Source organism: Mytilus galloprovincialis, chromosome 13 (genome assembly GCF_965363235.1).
Source record: "Mytilus galloprovincialis chromosome 13, xbMytGall1.hap1.1, whole genome shotgun sequence".
In the NCBI taxonomy this organism is placed as follows: Eukaryota; Metazoa; Mollusca; class Bivalvia; order Mytilida; family Mytilidae; genus Mytilus; species Mytilus galloprovincialis.
In genome coordinates, this window is record NC_134850.1 from 25,717,379 (window position 1) to 25,734,683 (window position 17,305).

Consider the following 17,305-nt stretch of genomic DNA (forward strand, 5'->3'; position numbering starts at 1 on the left):
CTGATAGAAATGAATAGGCTGTTTGGTCTTTAATAAAATAATTATTTCTGCAACTGCATCCTGCATTAATTTGAAAGATCTCTACACTAGATAATTAAGCTGATCTGTCAAAATTCCATCTTCATGCCTTATATATCATGTACTATGTTACGACACAAGATTAAAACTAACAAGGAAAGTAACACCCAGCCACCAAAAGCTTTTTTTTTTGTAGAGCCTAAGTCGTCTGGTGAAAATTCCCCACATTAAATTCATTTTCCATGAATTGGTATTAAAATTAATCAGTGTTAATTGTGAAATATTTTTTATTATTTTTTTAGGGTGTTGTCTTTAACATAATAGGTACACCAGAATCCATAGAAAATGCAAAGGTTTTGATTAATTTCAAACTAGATGCTCTGAAGGTAAATAAATTCAAAAGAATCACTAGGAACTGTATAGTGCTTTTAATATAAATATACAAAAATGTTATATAATGGACCAGAAAGGATATGGTGTACATGTATAACTTTATGACACAAAACCACTATTAAATATACACATAAAACTACCAAAAGCTATGGGCAGTGCACTTACTGCTGTACTTCATATCAAAGTCAAAGTGAGACCAATGTTAGCAAATGAAACATTTATACATTAATGCAAGGAAAGCAAAAGAGTTTAAAATTTTCAATTTAAATATACATGTTTGAATCTGTAAAAATTGTGTACTCATCAAATGCTCTTTGGGTTGAAAACTATCAAAACTAGTTTAAACCAGCCATATTTAAATGTGTTTGTCAATTGTCTTTCATTGTAACCGTATCTATGACTTCTTTTCTTAAATATATTATGATAACTTTTCAACTAACTATTTGCAAGAAGAAACCTGACAAAAAGACATAAAACTTATTTTTTTCAGATTGGGAGCCCTTGAGAGGTTGTTTTCAACTGGTCTATAGGCTTGTATTCAAACCTTATTAAACAATGAAATCAGATATATCCACCAAAAATGCAAAATTTGTTTTGTTCACACATCTTTGTCAGTATAATGGAATTTGATGCAACTGTTGTTACAAGTGACAGGTTTATCTAGCTATAAAACAAGGTTTCATCCACCATTTTCTACATAAGAAGATGCCTGTACCAAGTCAGGAATATGACAGTTGCTTTTCATTCGTTTGATGTATTTGAACTTTTGATTTGCCATTTGATTAGGGACTTTCCGTTTGAATTTTCCTTGGAGTTCAGTATTTTTGTGATTATACTTTTTCAATTAACAATTGTCTTCATCATGTCTATCAAAGTTTATTGTTTTGTTAATTACAAGGTTATTAAAGTGTCCTGAAATTTACACACAAACAGCTTTTTTGTATATTTTAGAACTTGTACACTAGCAAAATAGATATAAGAGATCCTGAAAGAAGTGACATATGGTCAGATGATGAAAATTCTTCTTGTTTTATAAGCAGTGAAAACATTTCTAGTATCCAGCACACACCAAGCAGAAGGAGAGGGAATAGAACAGGTAGAAGAAGCAGGGGTGGGAAAGGAAATAGATTTAGAGGAGGTAAAAGAGGAAGAAATAATCACACAGAAGAAGAAAGCAAACAGTATCAAAATTACATGAAATCTAATGCCAGTCAGCAAGATGTCAGAGCTACTGAAAAAAAATATGGATTTCTATTAGATTCTAAAACACTGGTTGCAGATTCTGAAGGTTCATCAGATGACACACTTTCATGTGCTTCCATCAACAGTGAACAACACTATCCAGTTCACAAGCCACCAAACAGAAGTAGCTGGAATGGTAGCAGACCAAGAGGAAGATGTAGAGGTGGAAGAAGAGGAAGATATAGAGAAAAGCTGAATAGTGGAGATAATCAACCAAGTGAGGATCAAATTTCATATTTTGATTATTCATGTTATTTAGATGATGGGAAAGAGGGTTTGTGGTTAAATGATAATGTTGGTGGTGTTGCTTTTGAACAAAGTAGTGGTGGAGTGAGACATAAAGATATTTGGAATAAACCTAAAGCAAAAGATACAGGAACAAGGGCAGAGGAGTGTTATTTTCCAAAACATATTGAAGAAGGGATCAATAAAAAGCATCAAGGGGAAAAAGAAGGTTATGAGGGAAGTGATGAACGGACACAACAGAGTGATGACAGCCTTTCAATTTATAATAACTGGTGTACACAAATTTTGAAAACTGATACTGATAGAGCAGGAAGAAATTTAAATTCTTCAATCAGAGGAAATGGTGTAAGACGAAGGTCAGGAAGTAGGATAAGAGGAGGGTTTTACCAAAGTTATCATCATCAACAAAGACAGCAATTTAAAGATGAATCTGATGAGGATATAAATTCAGATGTAGAAATGATGGAAGTTGATGAATATTCCCCTTTAGCAATTAGTTTGGATGACAAGTTTTCAACAGGTGAAGATTTTACAAAATCTTTAGTAAACTTTGATTCTTTATTAGATGATACACCAAAGGTCAAAACATGGGTTGAAAGTAAAGAAATGAAAGAGAAAAGACTTATGGAAGAACAATTAGACAGAATAAATGAAATGCAGGTGCTAAAAAAACTAGTTCAGTCATGTAGCGGTGGTTGCAGCTTTGGTACTTTTATCTGTATAGCATCTCATTTATTTCCACCATCTGATGGAATGAGAGAATGGTTCAATACTAGGTCCAAAAGGTTTCATATTTACAGAGATGGTCCAAAAATTGTTTACATTGCTCCTTTTTATAAGGAACTGAACATTTGCAAGCACTTTTTCAACCCTTCAAAACTGACAATTTGTGACAATCAGAACTGTAGTTTCTTTCATGTATGTAGGAAATTTGTGAGAGGAAATTGCAGGACATTGCATTGCAACCTTTCTCATGACTTTGATTCAGCTCAAAATTTTAGAATCAAAGCAAAATATGGACTTGAAGATTTTACAGACTCGGACATAATTGTCTTACTGAACTGGAAGTTTCCAAGGTTATGCCCTAATTATATATACAAGCAAGATAGCTGTAAACACACTGAGAATAAATATGAGGCTTGCCCATATCTTCACTACTGTAAAAATTATTTCTTGGGTAAATGCAACAGAGGTGATAATTGTCAGTTTACACACTCATTTTCAGACTCCCACAATAAGTGGGTGTTAACATCTTGTCATCTTCCCAATCAAAATGAAGATGCTTTGAAAAAAATGATTTATGTCCCTCCTAAGTTTGAGAATCGCACAGAACAGGTAAATACAGAAGCAACATTGGATAACCTTTCAACACGTTCAAGGGAAGAAAATGTTCCATTTAGAAGTACAAATCAATATTGGGAAGAACGGAAAGATATGATTGCTTCAAAATCCAAATCCAAGTTTATTGGAGATCGACCAACTATACAGGGAAGAAAAACGATTACTATTCCTCCTAATTTGAAGCAAAGAGAACAGGTAGATACAGAAATGACAATAGACTTCGATTCAATTAATGAAGCTCTTAAATCTAGAACTACAGATCAATATTGGTTAGAAGGTGTAGATGGGCTTGTACTTGTTTCAAAATCAAAATCAAAGTTTAATGAAAATCAGCCAACTAAACAGGAAAGAATCATGAGTTATGTTCCTTCTTATTTCGAAAAGCCCCAAAAAGTGGTGGATACAGAGATGACAGTGCAGGATCTGGCAAGGGAAGTAACTATTGAATCTACAACCAATCAACGTCAGACAGATGGGAGTAGAGGATTTAAGCGCCGTTCAACAATACAGTCTTTGTTTATTGGAAATCAATCAACTTTACATGATAACATTGGAATAAGATATTCTTTTCCTAGTGAATCTATAGTTACAGAGGCTACTTCAGAATCAGATGTTAGTCTATTGGAAGAGGCTGCTGGGAAAAAACACATATGTTTAGCATTAACAAAGAAATATTGCCAAAGTCATGTTTGTACAGATTTGCATTTGCAACATGGTGTGCCATACTTATGGCAGGTAAAGAAAGATGGAGAATGGGTATCATTTATACCAAAGGACAACTTCAAAATTGAAAATGCCTATTGTTCTCTTGAGCAGAGTTTACAGTTAAAGGTAAGTATTTGATATGTTTGCTACACAACTTTCTTTTAAATTTAAGAAGACTGCTGCTTTATTATAAATTATATTGTTTGCTACTGACCCTTTAAGGATCCATAGAGTGTAAGTAAAATCCATAGTTGATGAGGTCGAAGGCAGTAAACATTCAGAGTCAAAAACATAAATATTTGGTGTTGCAAAGCACTATTCCTTTTTTACTTGATGTTCCTGTAAAGTATTATAAAAACTAGAGGTTACAATTGGTCACTAAAGCTTGAACACAGGGGGAAAACTGTGAACATTTGATTGCTTAACTTCCAGTGATGGTTATTATCTTCGATACAATGAAATTTATGTGAAATTTTATCTGTAGCATAACTGCCAATCTTGCACAATCTTCATCTGAGATTTTAAGATTAAGAGGACATAATGCTCCTCTTACATTGTCAGAAGTGTTTTTATGAGTATGTATGTGCTTAAATATGCTTTTAAATTTACCGTATTGAAAGCCTTTTTTTAATGGTTTATAGTTTTTAATATATCAAGTTCAACCTGACTTTCTAATGACTTAATTTCAAAGAATTATTTGTTTAAAGTTTTATTGTTTTATATAATAATATCAAGGATGCCTCTGAGGGAAGTTATTATTGGTTATGATGATCAATTTTTTTTTATTTCCAGGATTCTACCTATTCAGGGAGCATATGTACAGTTCACATTAGCTTTGAAGTACAGAATGAGCATATGTTTTGGATTGTTTATGATGCTTTTGGTAGCAAAACTAATAGGGCTGATATTAGACGTCTCAGTACACCATCATTTGGCGAGAGATTTTTATCAGTAGATAGTTATCTGACACAATGGAGATGGTATTGGAAAAATGACCATGGTGTATGGTTATGTTATGATACAGTAAGTCATTGAAAATAAATATATTTAATTTAAAGGTATAATCTATTAAAGATAAAAGTTTAAAAGCTTTTGAAGTTCAACACTTATTATGATTTAAGCTTATATTGAGCAAAAATTAAGTTTTTTCTTGCTGTGATTTGAAAAAGGTGTTATAACCTTTTTTTATTAAGTACAGGCAATAATTTTGTTTAATCTTCAAATGTCATCATAAATGAGTGGAGAGAAAAGCATTTAGGAATACTTCGTAAACTTTCATGTAACAGTCATTGTTTTGATATATTTTACTATAAATTCAAATATTCAAACATTTTTCATGAGTTACTGAATTGGAAATTAGTTCAACACGACGGGTGCCACATGTGGAGCAGGATCTGCTTACCCTTCCGGAGCACCTGAGATCACCCCTAGTTTTTTGGTGGTGTTCGTGTTGTTTATTCTTTAGTTTTCTATCTTGTGTCATGTGTGCTGTTTGTTTGTCTTTTTCATTTTTGGCCATGGCGTTGTCAGTTTGTTTTAGATTTATGAGTTCGACTGTCCCTTTCGTATCTTTTGTCCCTCTTTTATGAGAGATTGCATGAATCGATATTGGTTTTGGTCTCAAGTTGAATATTTTTAATCAGATTATTCTGTATATTAGTCTGACTGTAGGCAGGTACATGGGCTCAACCATTTTGTGTGCAATAACTTGAAAACTGTTTAACCATTGCTTTTTAAACTTTAATATGTTGATATTGATGAGAAGATGAATTAAGGTCAAGTTTGATATTGACAGTTTTCCCATTGTCATTCATAAATATTTTTTTGTTTAATAAAAAGGTTAATGTGACTGAAAAAAAGAAATTATAAATTGTGCTTGCATTTATTGTAATTAAAGGTATTGGTCTAAAGTGTGAAGGTTTAAGTAATTTTTTAAAAATTTAACACAGATTTTAAACCTTATTTTTATTCATAGTTTAATAGGTTAATTATAATAAAACCATAATCTTTATAATGAAATGTAAATATAGTGATTTCATTTTTTTAATAAAACTAAAAAAAAATATAAGTTATTAGCAGAGAATGATCTGTTACCAGTTACTGTACATATGGAAGAAATTGTACAAGTGTATTTTTTGCTCTAGTATAATAAGTAAAATTTTCAAGCATATTCACAAGAATGATTTGAACAAATCAACAGTATATTGATATGAATAGAGTTTTGATCTTCAACTTAATAATACCTTACAGAAGTGTTTATATTATATGAAACGCAGAAATAATCAATTTTTTGGTGATTTTTTTTTCTTGCTTTTCCTTTTTTGATAGATAGTTGCTCTTCCATCTATTTTTGGTTGGATGTAAAGTCTTTATAATTTAAATGATTTCATTTGACAATCCTTCTCTGTCTGTTTATTCAAATTGTTAAATGTTGATTTTAGCACAAACCATCTTGAAACCTGAGGTAAGAAGGCAAGGTCATAAAAATGGACTAAAAACCATGCAAAATAAATTTCAAAGAAATGAAGTATAAAAAAGAAAATGTGGTATGATTGCCAATGAGACAACTATCCACAAAAAAAGGCCCTGATAAGACAATGTAAAACAATTCAAACGAGAAAACTAAAGGCATTATTTATATTAAAAAAAAAAGAACGAAAAACAATTATGTAACACATAAACAAACGACAACCACTAAATTTCAGGCTCCTAACTTGGGACAGGCACATACATAAATAATGTGGCAGGATTTAACATGTTAGCGGGATCCCAACCCTCCACCTAACCTGGGACATATATCATATAATATTATTCACATTCAAATTAGATAGATAATGCATTTATGGTAGCTTCTTCTGTTGTTATATCAAAACTAATTCAATTGTCTCTTTATTTTAGGATTTACAAACTTATACATTGGAAGTGAAATTTCTAAAACAACAAAAGACTTACTTATTTTCAAGAGAAAACTATAAACAAAAGTATCGTTTATCCTTCAACTCAATGGAACAGGTCAACTTGGAATATGGAACAACTAGAGTGCTCATGAGACGCCCATTATTTGTTTCAGAAGAGGATCTTGAAAAGAAAAAATAGTAAGTGTTTTTATATCAACTGGTACAACTGTTTGAAAAAGAAGACTTGATAACATTTATGTTCTACTTTCAGTGCAAAATATAGTTATCATTCATTGTGTGTCGTTGTATACACAGATATTTGTAAACTCCATTAATGTATGGGGTAAACAAATGAGGATAATTTAGACAAAACATATCTATAAAGCAATTAAACAAATAGGGGACATCAGTTATAATGCTATTTTGAGTTTTATCCCCACAGGAAAAAGTAGTTCCAAACTAATAGTTCCACCCTGTGTCAATCCATCAACCATCCTTGTAAGCACTTTTACATTTGTATGATCAGTGCTAATCAACTTTTTTTTAAAAGAGTTATGTCCTTTGGAAATATTAGTCTGCCAGATTTTTATCAAATTTATATCAGCAATGTCATTTAAAATTCAGTACATTCAATTATTTTATAAAAGATATACCCTTTAGAAACCTACATTAATTTCTATAGAATAGGGCCCTTTAGCACCAATTTCAACTGACAGTACTTTGTTGAATGTCAATCACACTACCACTGTGTATTTAAGACCTGCTTATGTGACTATAGCATGTATAGTGTAATACCAACAAATTCTAAATATACCTGGTAAAAACAGTTGCTGTCATAAACTGCAAGACAATAAATCACTCTGATAAAGTATTGTTACTTATTAGAAACAATACATGTAGAAACATTTAGACAATCAGGAGGCACATCAAGATATATTTTAGAAAACTTGACAGGAAATTACTAATGAATACAGCAAAAAAAATCATTACAATTTTGATAAACAAATTAGTGGAAGTAGGAAAATTCAACACAAGTAGAGAAGATATCTCTGGAATAAAAATGCCATAACTGTGAACATTTTGGAGATTCGAATAGTACTTAATTGCCATTTTCAAATATTTCACCATTTAATAGTTTGTTCACATCCACATCTTATGATTATTTTCAAACTGAATGATTTTTGAAAGATTTTCTTAAGCAAAAAATGATCTTCTCAATAGTAAGAATTATCACTTTGTAGGAATTTACTCAACACACTGTCTTCATCAAAAGTCAATCTCTTAATTCCATTAAGTCTAGAAAGTTGTATTTAAATTAAATAAAACGTTCATGATTTTGACCATCAAAACACATTCCTAAATGACAAAAAGAAAAATATGCACTGCTTTAACATGAAGAGGGAAGAAATTAATTATTTTTCAAGCATCTCTTTAAATTATTTATTTAAATGAACAAAGAATGAAGTCTAAAACAGAATGTTAATGTGTTAAAATTATGATTGTTCTTTCTCAGTGCACAGAAAATTGTGAGTAAAGCAATTGAACTTTATGGTGAAGATTCTAAACCAGCACATTTTTATCCTTGGGATCTTGCTAACGAGTTTGAATTGGTTGAAATAGTTTCTTCATTTAATAGTGAATACAACAATGTCCTCAGTTCATTCCAGAAGACCATGAATCGGGGAAATTATGAAGTTAGATCAATTTATAGAGTCCAGAGCAGGAAACTGTGGTCTGATTATGAAACGTAAGTTTAAAAAGAAAAAGCTTTTTATTGAAAGGTCAATCTTAATTATTGCCTGCAATGTGATAATATATTATTTTTCGTCTTTGGGCAATATTTGATAGTTGCTATAGATAGTGTTGAACAGTTTTACAAAAATGGAAAGTACAATTTAAATCATATGTTTGCCTTTTATTACCCTGGACAATGCATAATGATAGTATGACACAACCCTATAATTTTCAATCGTGTCATTTCTGTTTGTGACTTTTTTTACCTTTGTTTGTCTGTTTGTTTTGTTCATACATATTTGTGTTGGAATTTAGTGTGACACTCATACAAATGAGATGTTTCGCTAACTACAAAACCAGGTTTATTTATTATCCACCATTTTCTAAATAAGTACCAAGTCAGGAATATGACAGTTGTTAGTCATTTGTTGAATGTATTTGAGCTTTTGATTTTGCCATTTGATTAGAAACTTTCTGTTATTTTTTTCAAGACTATATGGAAACCTTAATTTTATATTATTGTAAGACTTTACTATTTCTGCTGTTTCCATGAAAAAAAAATACCAATTGTCTTATTGCATACTTCTATAAAACAGATCTGCTGGGTTTCCCATAAAATTTTGGACAAAAACTTTTCTATCTTTTTTTGAAAAAGTAAGGATCCTAATGTATATTCCACAATGGCAATAATTTGGTTTTTAAGTGGATCTATTTTAAAAGCCTTACTGCTCTGTTAAACTAAATCTTTTCATAAGAGTACATTATTGGCTTCAAAAGCAGCACATTTTGGATAAATAATATTCCAAATACTAAGATTTTGTGCATTTTTTGGACATAAAAGCTAGAGAAAACCCTTGGCTGCAATCTAGAAAAAGAATGATCTCTAACCAAAAGTTGCTATTATTAAATCCCTAAAAACAAATTCTGGATCATGGGTGGAGATCACAGTGAATTATACATTTAACTGATAGAATAATTAAAAATATTACCCACGATACCAGGATTGAAATTTTGTATTCACGTTTTGTCTACAAAAGACTGAGTGTCATGATTCTTAAAATTAAAAAAAGTAAAAAAGGTCAAATAAAGTATGAAGTTGAATAGCATTGAGGACCAAAAGTTCCTAAAAGTTTTGCCAAATATAACTAAGGTAATCTACTCCTGAGGTAGAAAAGCCTTAAGTATTTAAAAAAATCAATGTTTTGTAGGCAGTTCATTTATAATTACTACCATATCAATGATAATTCATGTCAACACTGAAGTGCAGACTACTGGGCTGGTGATACTCTTGGGGAATAAAAATTGTACCAGTAGTGGCATTGACCCAGTGGTTGTAAATAAACTCATTATAGATACCCGGATTAAAATTTTGAGTTTACACCAGACATGCCTTTTGTCTACAAAGGACTCATCCGTGACACTCGAATCCAAAAAAGTTAAAAAGGTCAAATAAAGTACAAAGCCTTAGTGTTCAAAAATTCATCGTTTTGTAAGCAGTTAATTTATAATGGTAATTGACAAAACTGACTTTTTATGCTCCACCTATGATAGAGGGGTATTATGTTTTCTGGTCTGTACGTTCGTCCATCCATCCGTGCATCCTTTTGTCTGTCTGTCTTGCTTCAGGTTAAAGGTTTTGGTCAAGTTAGTTTTTTGATGAAGCTGAAGTCCAATCAACCTTAAACTTAGTACACTTGTTGCTTATAATATGATCTTTCTAATTATAAAGCAAAAATTAGACATTTAACTCCAATTTCACTGTCCACTGAACATAGAAAATGAAAGTGGGAGTTTCAGGTTGAAGTTTTTGGTCATGATAGTTTTTGATGAAGCCCAATCAACTTGAAACTTAGTACACATGTTCCCTATGGTATGATCTTTCTAATTTAATGCCAAATTAGATTTTTTTACCCAATTTCATGGTCCATTGACCATGGAAAATGATAGTGCAAGTGGGGCATCTGTGTACTTTGGAGACATTCTTGTTTAAATTGTGATGTGACAAAATGAAATTATTTTGAAGTAATAGTAATATAACAACTCTTTCTTGAGAAATTTTTAGTTTTTTAATCAGAATATCAAAATCTTTGGGCAAATTTTAACACTTGTTGAACATAATCCTTTATAGCAATCACATTAAAATAAATATGTTTAATGTGCAATTAATATAGTACCATGAAAAATTATTGAAAATTGTAATCATTATAATGTTTTTATTTTTTAACTAAAGAAAGAAGAAACACATGCATGCTGATGCAGAAAAAGACAATCCCACGTTTTCATCAATAGATGAACGAACTTTGTTTCATGGCACAGATTCTCTAGACATTTGCAGAGGCATTTGCATAAACAATTTTGATTTTCGAAAAAGTGGTAAAAACGCAACAGTTTTTGGAGAGGGGTCATATTTTGCTAGGGATGCAATCTATAGTCATAATTACACAAAACCGTCCTCAGATTTTGGTGACAGATACATGTTCAGAGCCAAAGTGTTAGTTGGAAAATTTACACAAGGTAGTAGAACCTATCGCAGACCACCAGAAATTCCAGGGCAGAGTCATAAATTGTATGATTCTTGTGTTGACCACCCTATAGATCCATCAATTTTTGTCATTTTTGATCGGAGCCAAAGTTATCCAGAATACCTTATTAACTACAGAGAGAAGGATTATGGTCAGAGGAGAATCTCTTCAGGAACAGCACCAAATTCAGTGCGGATCCCTCCAGTTTTGTCAACTTTTCAGCAACCAGTACACTCAAGTATGCCTTCCACAAGTGCTTATGCTCACTCCTCAGGAGGAACCAGTTTAGGAACTGCAACAAGTTCTAATTCTAATTCTATTTCCGGATCCAATGTGTCAAGGGGAACAAGTTATGGAGCTGCAACAAGATACAATCTTGTTTCTATTCCAGCCACAAGTATGGGAAACAGTTCAATGTCATCAAGTTCAAATATGCATTCATCCAATGTTCAGACTTCTCAATCTAATGTGAATTCTGGCAACAGTAATCCTACAGTCATTAACAAAGGCAGAAGAAGAAAGCAGGACAAAGATTGTGTTATATTGTAATTACAACAGTTTATACACTAGTAACACTAATATTGTTTAGCTGAAGTTTGCTTTTTGTTTTAAATTATTCTCCATGAGTGCTTACTTAGTTTGCCAAAAGGAACACATTAATATATCAAATGTGAAAGGTCAAGTTATAAAATGAGTTTAAGCTTATATTAATTTAATCAGTATTACAAACCTTATCTTAAATTCTGTCCTAATTCTATCCTTTTTGGGGTAAATTTTTAGAAATTTAAATGTGAAGTCACTTTGTGCATTGATCTCGTCAGCTAACTAGGCTGTGGCATTTTATATGCTGGTATAGGTTGTGTTATATATTTGTATTTTTTCTGTAGTTAGTCACCACTTTGGTGTTGCCATGTATATCTATTATATAGTCATTTTTATGAATTTACTGTTGCAAAAGTATGAATTATTCTAAATAATAAGGATGTTTTTATTCCAGGTAGAAAATCTTAGCGGTATTAGGCACAACTTTTTTGAATTTTTGGTCCTCAGTGCTCTTCAACTTTGTACTTGTTTTGGCTTTTGAACATTTTTATCTGAACATCACTGGTAAATTTTGTCAACGAGACATGCTTCTGGCGTATTAAATTATAAACCTGGTACTTTTGATAGCTATTATGCATGTGTTTCTCTGTTCTATATGTTCTCCCATTTATCATGTTTATTTGTATTGAAGTCCTGTCATGTAATGTTGTCATTTTAATTTTATATTGGACATTGCCATAAAAGAGGGAGGTTAGGCTAGCCACAAAACTGGGTTCAAACTGCCATTTTTTTTTCTTAAAATGTCCTATACCAAGTCATGAAAATGGCCTTTGTTATATTATAGTTTGTTTCTGTGTGTGTTACATTTTAGTATTGTGTTTCTGTAGTTTCTCTCTTGTATTCGACGTGTTTCCCTCAGTTTTAGTTTGTAACACGCAGGGTTTCCGCTGGCGAAAATAATAATTGTGGCGATAAAAATTCCTCATTTGTGAAAGAATTTGGCGAAAGAAATATGTAGAGCGATTTATTTTACTCCATCTTGTTTATCTACTTTTTTCGACTTTCTCGGACTTTAGCTGATCAGACAATACTCGGAATTCACCTTGACCTCATTAAGATTTGGACAGAAAATCAATAATCAGCTGATTGCATTTTATAGCTATCTACAACAAAGGACTAATTAATAAAGGTGTTGATTGAATTGTTTGACAAAATGATATGGTTAAATGGCTTCCGCTAAATGTCACATACAGAATTTATTCACGTGTTTGAAGCAAACTTTTGACGTCTCCTCTCCTTTTAAAGATAGTTTAGAAAAGAAAGCTGTTGTTGTGACGAAAAATGTTCAAAAGCAAGAAAAATCTCCGATTTAAAACTTTAATTATCCTTTGACTTTAATATAAGTAATTGATTAGGGAGACTACTTTTAAGTCGTTTGAGTGACACACGTGTTTCAAGCATAGTTTTACGTCTCAACTTTTTCATTTACGATGGTCAAGAAAAGAAAACTGTCTTTATGAAGAAATCTATCGTAAAGGTTGGGAACAACCCCTCGAATGCGAGTATCCCTTCAATGTAATGACTCAACAGGAAACGAGGGATCAATTTCATGTGATAAAAGCTTTTGTTTTGTTGTAAAAAACATCAGTGTTATTCTTTTAAAGAAACTTTCCCTACGAACTATACTGGTATTATATGAAGAAAGCATGTCCATTAATTTTGTTATATTCCAGGACTTATATCTTCTTTATTATTAAAAGTATAGTGGCCCCTCAGTTGTTTAAAATACCATGAATATTTTTCCCTTTTAATTTAAAAAAATTCTGTTGTTTTAAAGTTAATATTAAGCGTTTATTCATTAAAATGTAGACTCTTAAATAAGTTTGAGAGAATAACCATAGACACAATTTTATAGGGCAAAATCATCTTATTTAAGGGAAAGGGGGTAGAAAAAAAGGTAAATTTTAAACGAAAAATATATTTATGTTCTTTGGCGAAAAAAATAATGAAGTGACGAAAAATATATTGTTTTGGCGAAAGAGGTGGTGAAAAAATAATTGACCCAGGGGAAACCCTGGTAACACGAATTTGTTTTTTCTCAATCAATCCAATCAAAAAGCTTGAATTTGACTTTTAATTTTCAGAGTACATAGTATATATATACTTTTTCCATGTAGTAAGTAACTATGCATGAATGACAAAAAGGGAAAAGTTTCATTTTATTGTGGTCAAGATATTGAAACAGAAATTTCCATCTCCTATTTTATTAGCTAAAATAATGTTCTCAAATTAAACTAAATTGTTTGTGATCAGTTTTCACATTCACTTTTATGTAGTGAATGCAATCAAAACTTTATTAGACTGACTTGAAATCTAATTCTTCCAAGGCTTATTAATCTACCTTTTTGGTGCACATATATAGTGCATTGATCATAACATTTCATACATCCTATCCATAAACATTTCAAGAAATATATTTATGTGTAATACATGCTCAGATATTTAAGGCACAAAATGATAGTACACTTGTCAAGAAATTACATTACTTTTACAAGGTGCAGGAATCTAATATCTGTTTTACAAATATAAATGATGTCATTGTTAAAGTCATCTTTAAAAATTTGAATTATCTTCCTTTGTCTAGAATTGCTGTTACATCAACTGAAACGAGTGAAATATCTAAAAAGTAAAATAAAAAAAAAATACTGAACTGAAAATGGAGAGTCCCTTATCAATTGACAAAATCAAAAGCTCAAATACATCAAACGAATGAATAACAACTGTCATGCCATGCATATTGCTGACTTGGTACAGACATTTTCTTAGGTAGAAAAGGAGGATAGAACCTGTTTTTTAGCAAGATAAACCACGCGCATGTATGACACTTGCATCAAATTCCGTTTTATTGACAATGATCCGTAAACAAAACAAACAGACATATGGACATAAAAAGTCAAAAGGTCAAAAATAGGGGTACAGCCGTCAACATTGTGTTATAATCTTGATCACTATAAAAACAAACTTCCCACTGATAAATTGAGGCAATCTTTACCCTCAGTGCTTACAACCACTTTGATTATGTATCCGGCTATTAAAATGTTTTTTGACAATTGCAAGTTTCTTTCATTTAGATAAAGAAAAACACATATAGTTATTTATACCTTGATTAGAGTACAAAGCTATCTACAAACTGTGATGATTTATCATCCTGGCATGCAATTACTTTGTCATGTTTGTACGCTAAACAGTTTGAACTATGAAACCTCCTGATAAGAAATTAAGGTAACTAAGAAATGTTTTTAAAACTTTTTTAAGGAAATTGATATATTTTGTCAATACATATAATTCATAGATTTATTTTTTTTTTCTGATGTCCAATGGCAAGTATGTTAGTGTGTTCAGTACAATGTCCTGAATGGAAAAATTGTGATAATGCCTGAAGAAAATGTGCCACCTATATTCATGTATATATATGTATTATAATCAATCTTCCAGTTTTTCTTTGAAATTATAAAAAAACACAAAAACTATTATCTTTGAATTTTTTGTTAGTTGATTTTTAGCATCTATTGGCTAGATTATTGACAAATAATTGTGAATGGCATAGTTTTTTGGTGCAATGACCATAACAGACACAACTGATTTCTTTTTTTTAAGATGTCAACTACTAGATAAGAATTTTATTTGCTAAGAACATGTTATGAATTAATCATTAATATTATTTAATATGTTATACGTTTTATAAGAATACTGACTTCTGTTTATGAATATTTGTAGTTGTGCATTGCAAAGAAACCATGTGTTGTCATTGTGTTCATTGGAAATATTTAGATAGATTTTACTAAAGACCAAAAGAAAAAAATTATATTTAATTCAGCATAATTTCAAGGAAAGCCATGCATGAAAAGACTAACCTAGACTTACAATTTGCACATTCCATAACCATGATTGGGATGAAACTTATTTGACATGATTGTTTTAGACTAGATAAAGTCCTGTTATTAATTGTAAAACATTAAACATCACAAGCTTGATGTGTTATAGGTTCAGAATACAAGATCACTACAAAATTTAGGAGGATTTTTAGTCTAGACTAGAGCTGCAGTGTTGTTTTCAATTTTCTTTTATATTACAACATTTCATGTTACAACAATACATTTAAGGAATGACTGTAATATTTTTTCTGTCTATGAAGAAATAACATTAAAAATTTGGTGCACACTGAATAACGCGTGTAGTGGGTTATTTAACAGTGTGCACCACATTTTTTATGTTATTTCGAATAGACAGAAAAATATTACAGTCATTTCTTATAATTTAATTCTAAATTTCATTTTAAACCGTAGAAAACCATGAAAAAACGTTGATGACGTCACGGTCACATGACTAAATTATGTCTATGGGCTCATAACAAAATAACCTCAGCCAATCAGAAGACGCGTTACATCCAAAATTAAATTATTATTTATTAATAATGTAAGAGGAGTACCATTTTTTTGTTAATTGATTAACTTAGCAAAACTTGTTCATACTTTGGAAATATTCATTTAATGTTGTTATTTCACTACTAGCTATATTTATTTTAACTATTCTACAACAACTTAGTTCACAGGCACAGGAACTTGTCTCAGAATTTTTTCCCCTATATACCTTAATAGTGCTATATTAAGGGCATACAAGACAGAAAATCCATATAGACTAATTTTTACCTGAGTAAATCAAATATGTAATAAAAAATATACCTGTATGTGCTACCTTTTGAGTAAAATGAGGTCGAATTTTTGTATATTTGCTAATAATTCAGATTTGTGGTCCTGTTTTCACTTTAGAAAAAAGACAAAACTTTTGTTGTTTTAAAAGATAAACACACATTTTTTTTGGTTAAATAATCGGTAATTTCTGTATTTTATAAGTATCCTTAAAATTTATTATGCATGTTTATTCAGAAATAACTCATATTTATCAAATGTTCATGAATGTAGAAGTAAACATCATTTTATGCTGTATATTTATCAAATTTAAAAAAACTGCACTATTTATGTTTTCCTGAAAATTGGCATACATAATCTTCTCCCATAATCAAATCGAATGGCATTTTAAAAAATAGGTGTCCATAAACTTGTTTTCAAGTTAAATAAGTTGGAATGATAAAAATCATTCGAAAACTAAATCTTTTCCTGATAAGTCATTATAAGCTTGATGTCGCAAAAATAACAATTTACTTTAGCAATGTCATTACCTCCCCTGTAACTGTATCATATGCCCGTAAGGTATATATAGGGGGGGGAGTCTGAGACAAGTGCCTGTGTTCACAGGTTAAGAAAAAAACAGTTGGCTAGGAGCTTCTTGTTGTTATTGTGAACAATTAGGCATTGTATCAACTGTAAAGAACTATCTTGTATGCTGTTTTGGTGTATGCTTTAACCAGTGATTAGGTATATGCTAACCAAATGTTAAAAAGGTATGATAAATGCATTCATCACTACAATATTTACATGTATTTTTTTTAATGAATCTCGGATATATTTTCTATGTTCTTACATTTATTTTATGACTTAATCATGTAAAAGTATTTATTCCATATATGTACAGAATAACACATACATTTCTTTTAAGGTACCAATCATCTATATGTATTCATTATTTGTTTGTTATAAAATTTCA

At 30.8% G+C, this 17,305-nt stretch overlaps 1 protein-coding gene across 1 annotated transcript; it reads left to right on the plus strand.

The window, feature by feature from the left end:
* The first annotated feature begins 1,567 nt into the window (after positions 1-1,567).
* LOC143057081 (zinc finger CCCH-type antiviral protein 1-like) lies at positions 1,568-12,411 on the plus strand. The gene is made up of 5 exons (XM_076230313.1): positions 1,568-4,071; positions 4,738-4,968; positions 6,844-7,040; positions 8,356-8,589; positions 10,807-12,411. Exons 1-5 carry the CDS (start codon positions 1,606-1,608, stop codon positions 11,645-11,647), a joined length of 3,969 nt encoding a protein of 1,322 aa, XP_076086428.1. The 5' UTR covers positions 1,568-1,605; the 3' UTR covers positions 11,648-12,411.
* The last annotated feature ends 4,894 nt before the right edge of the window (positions 12,412-17,305 follow it).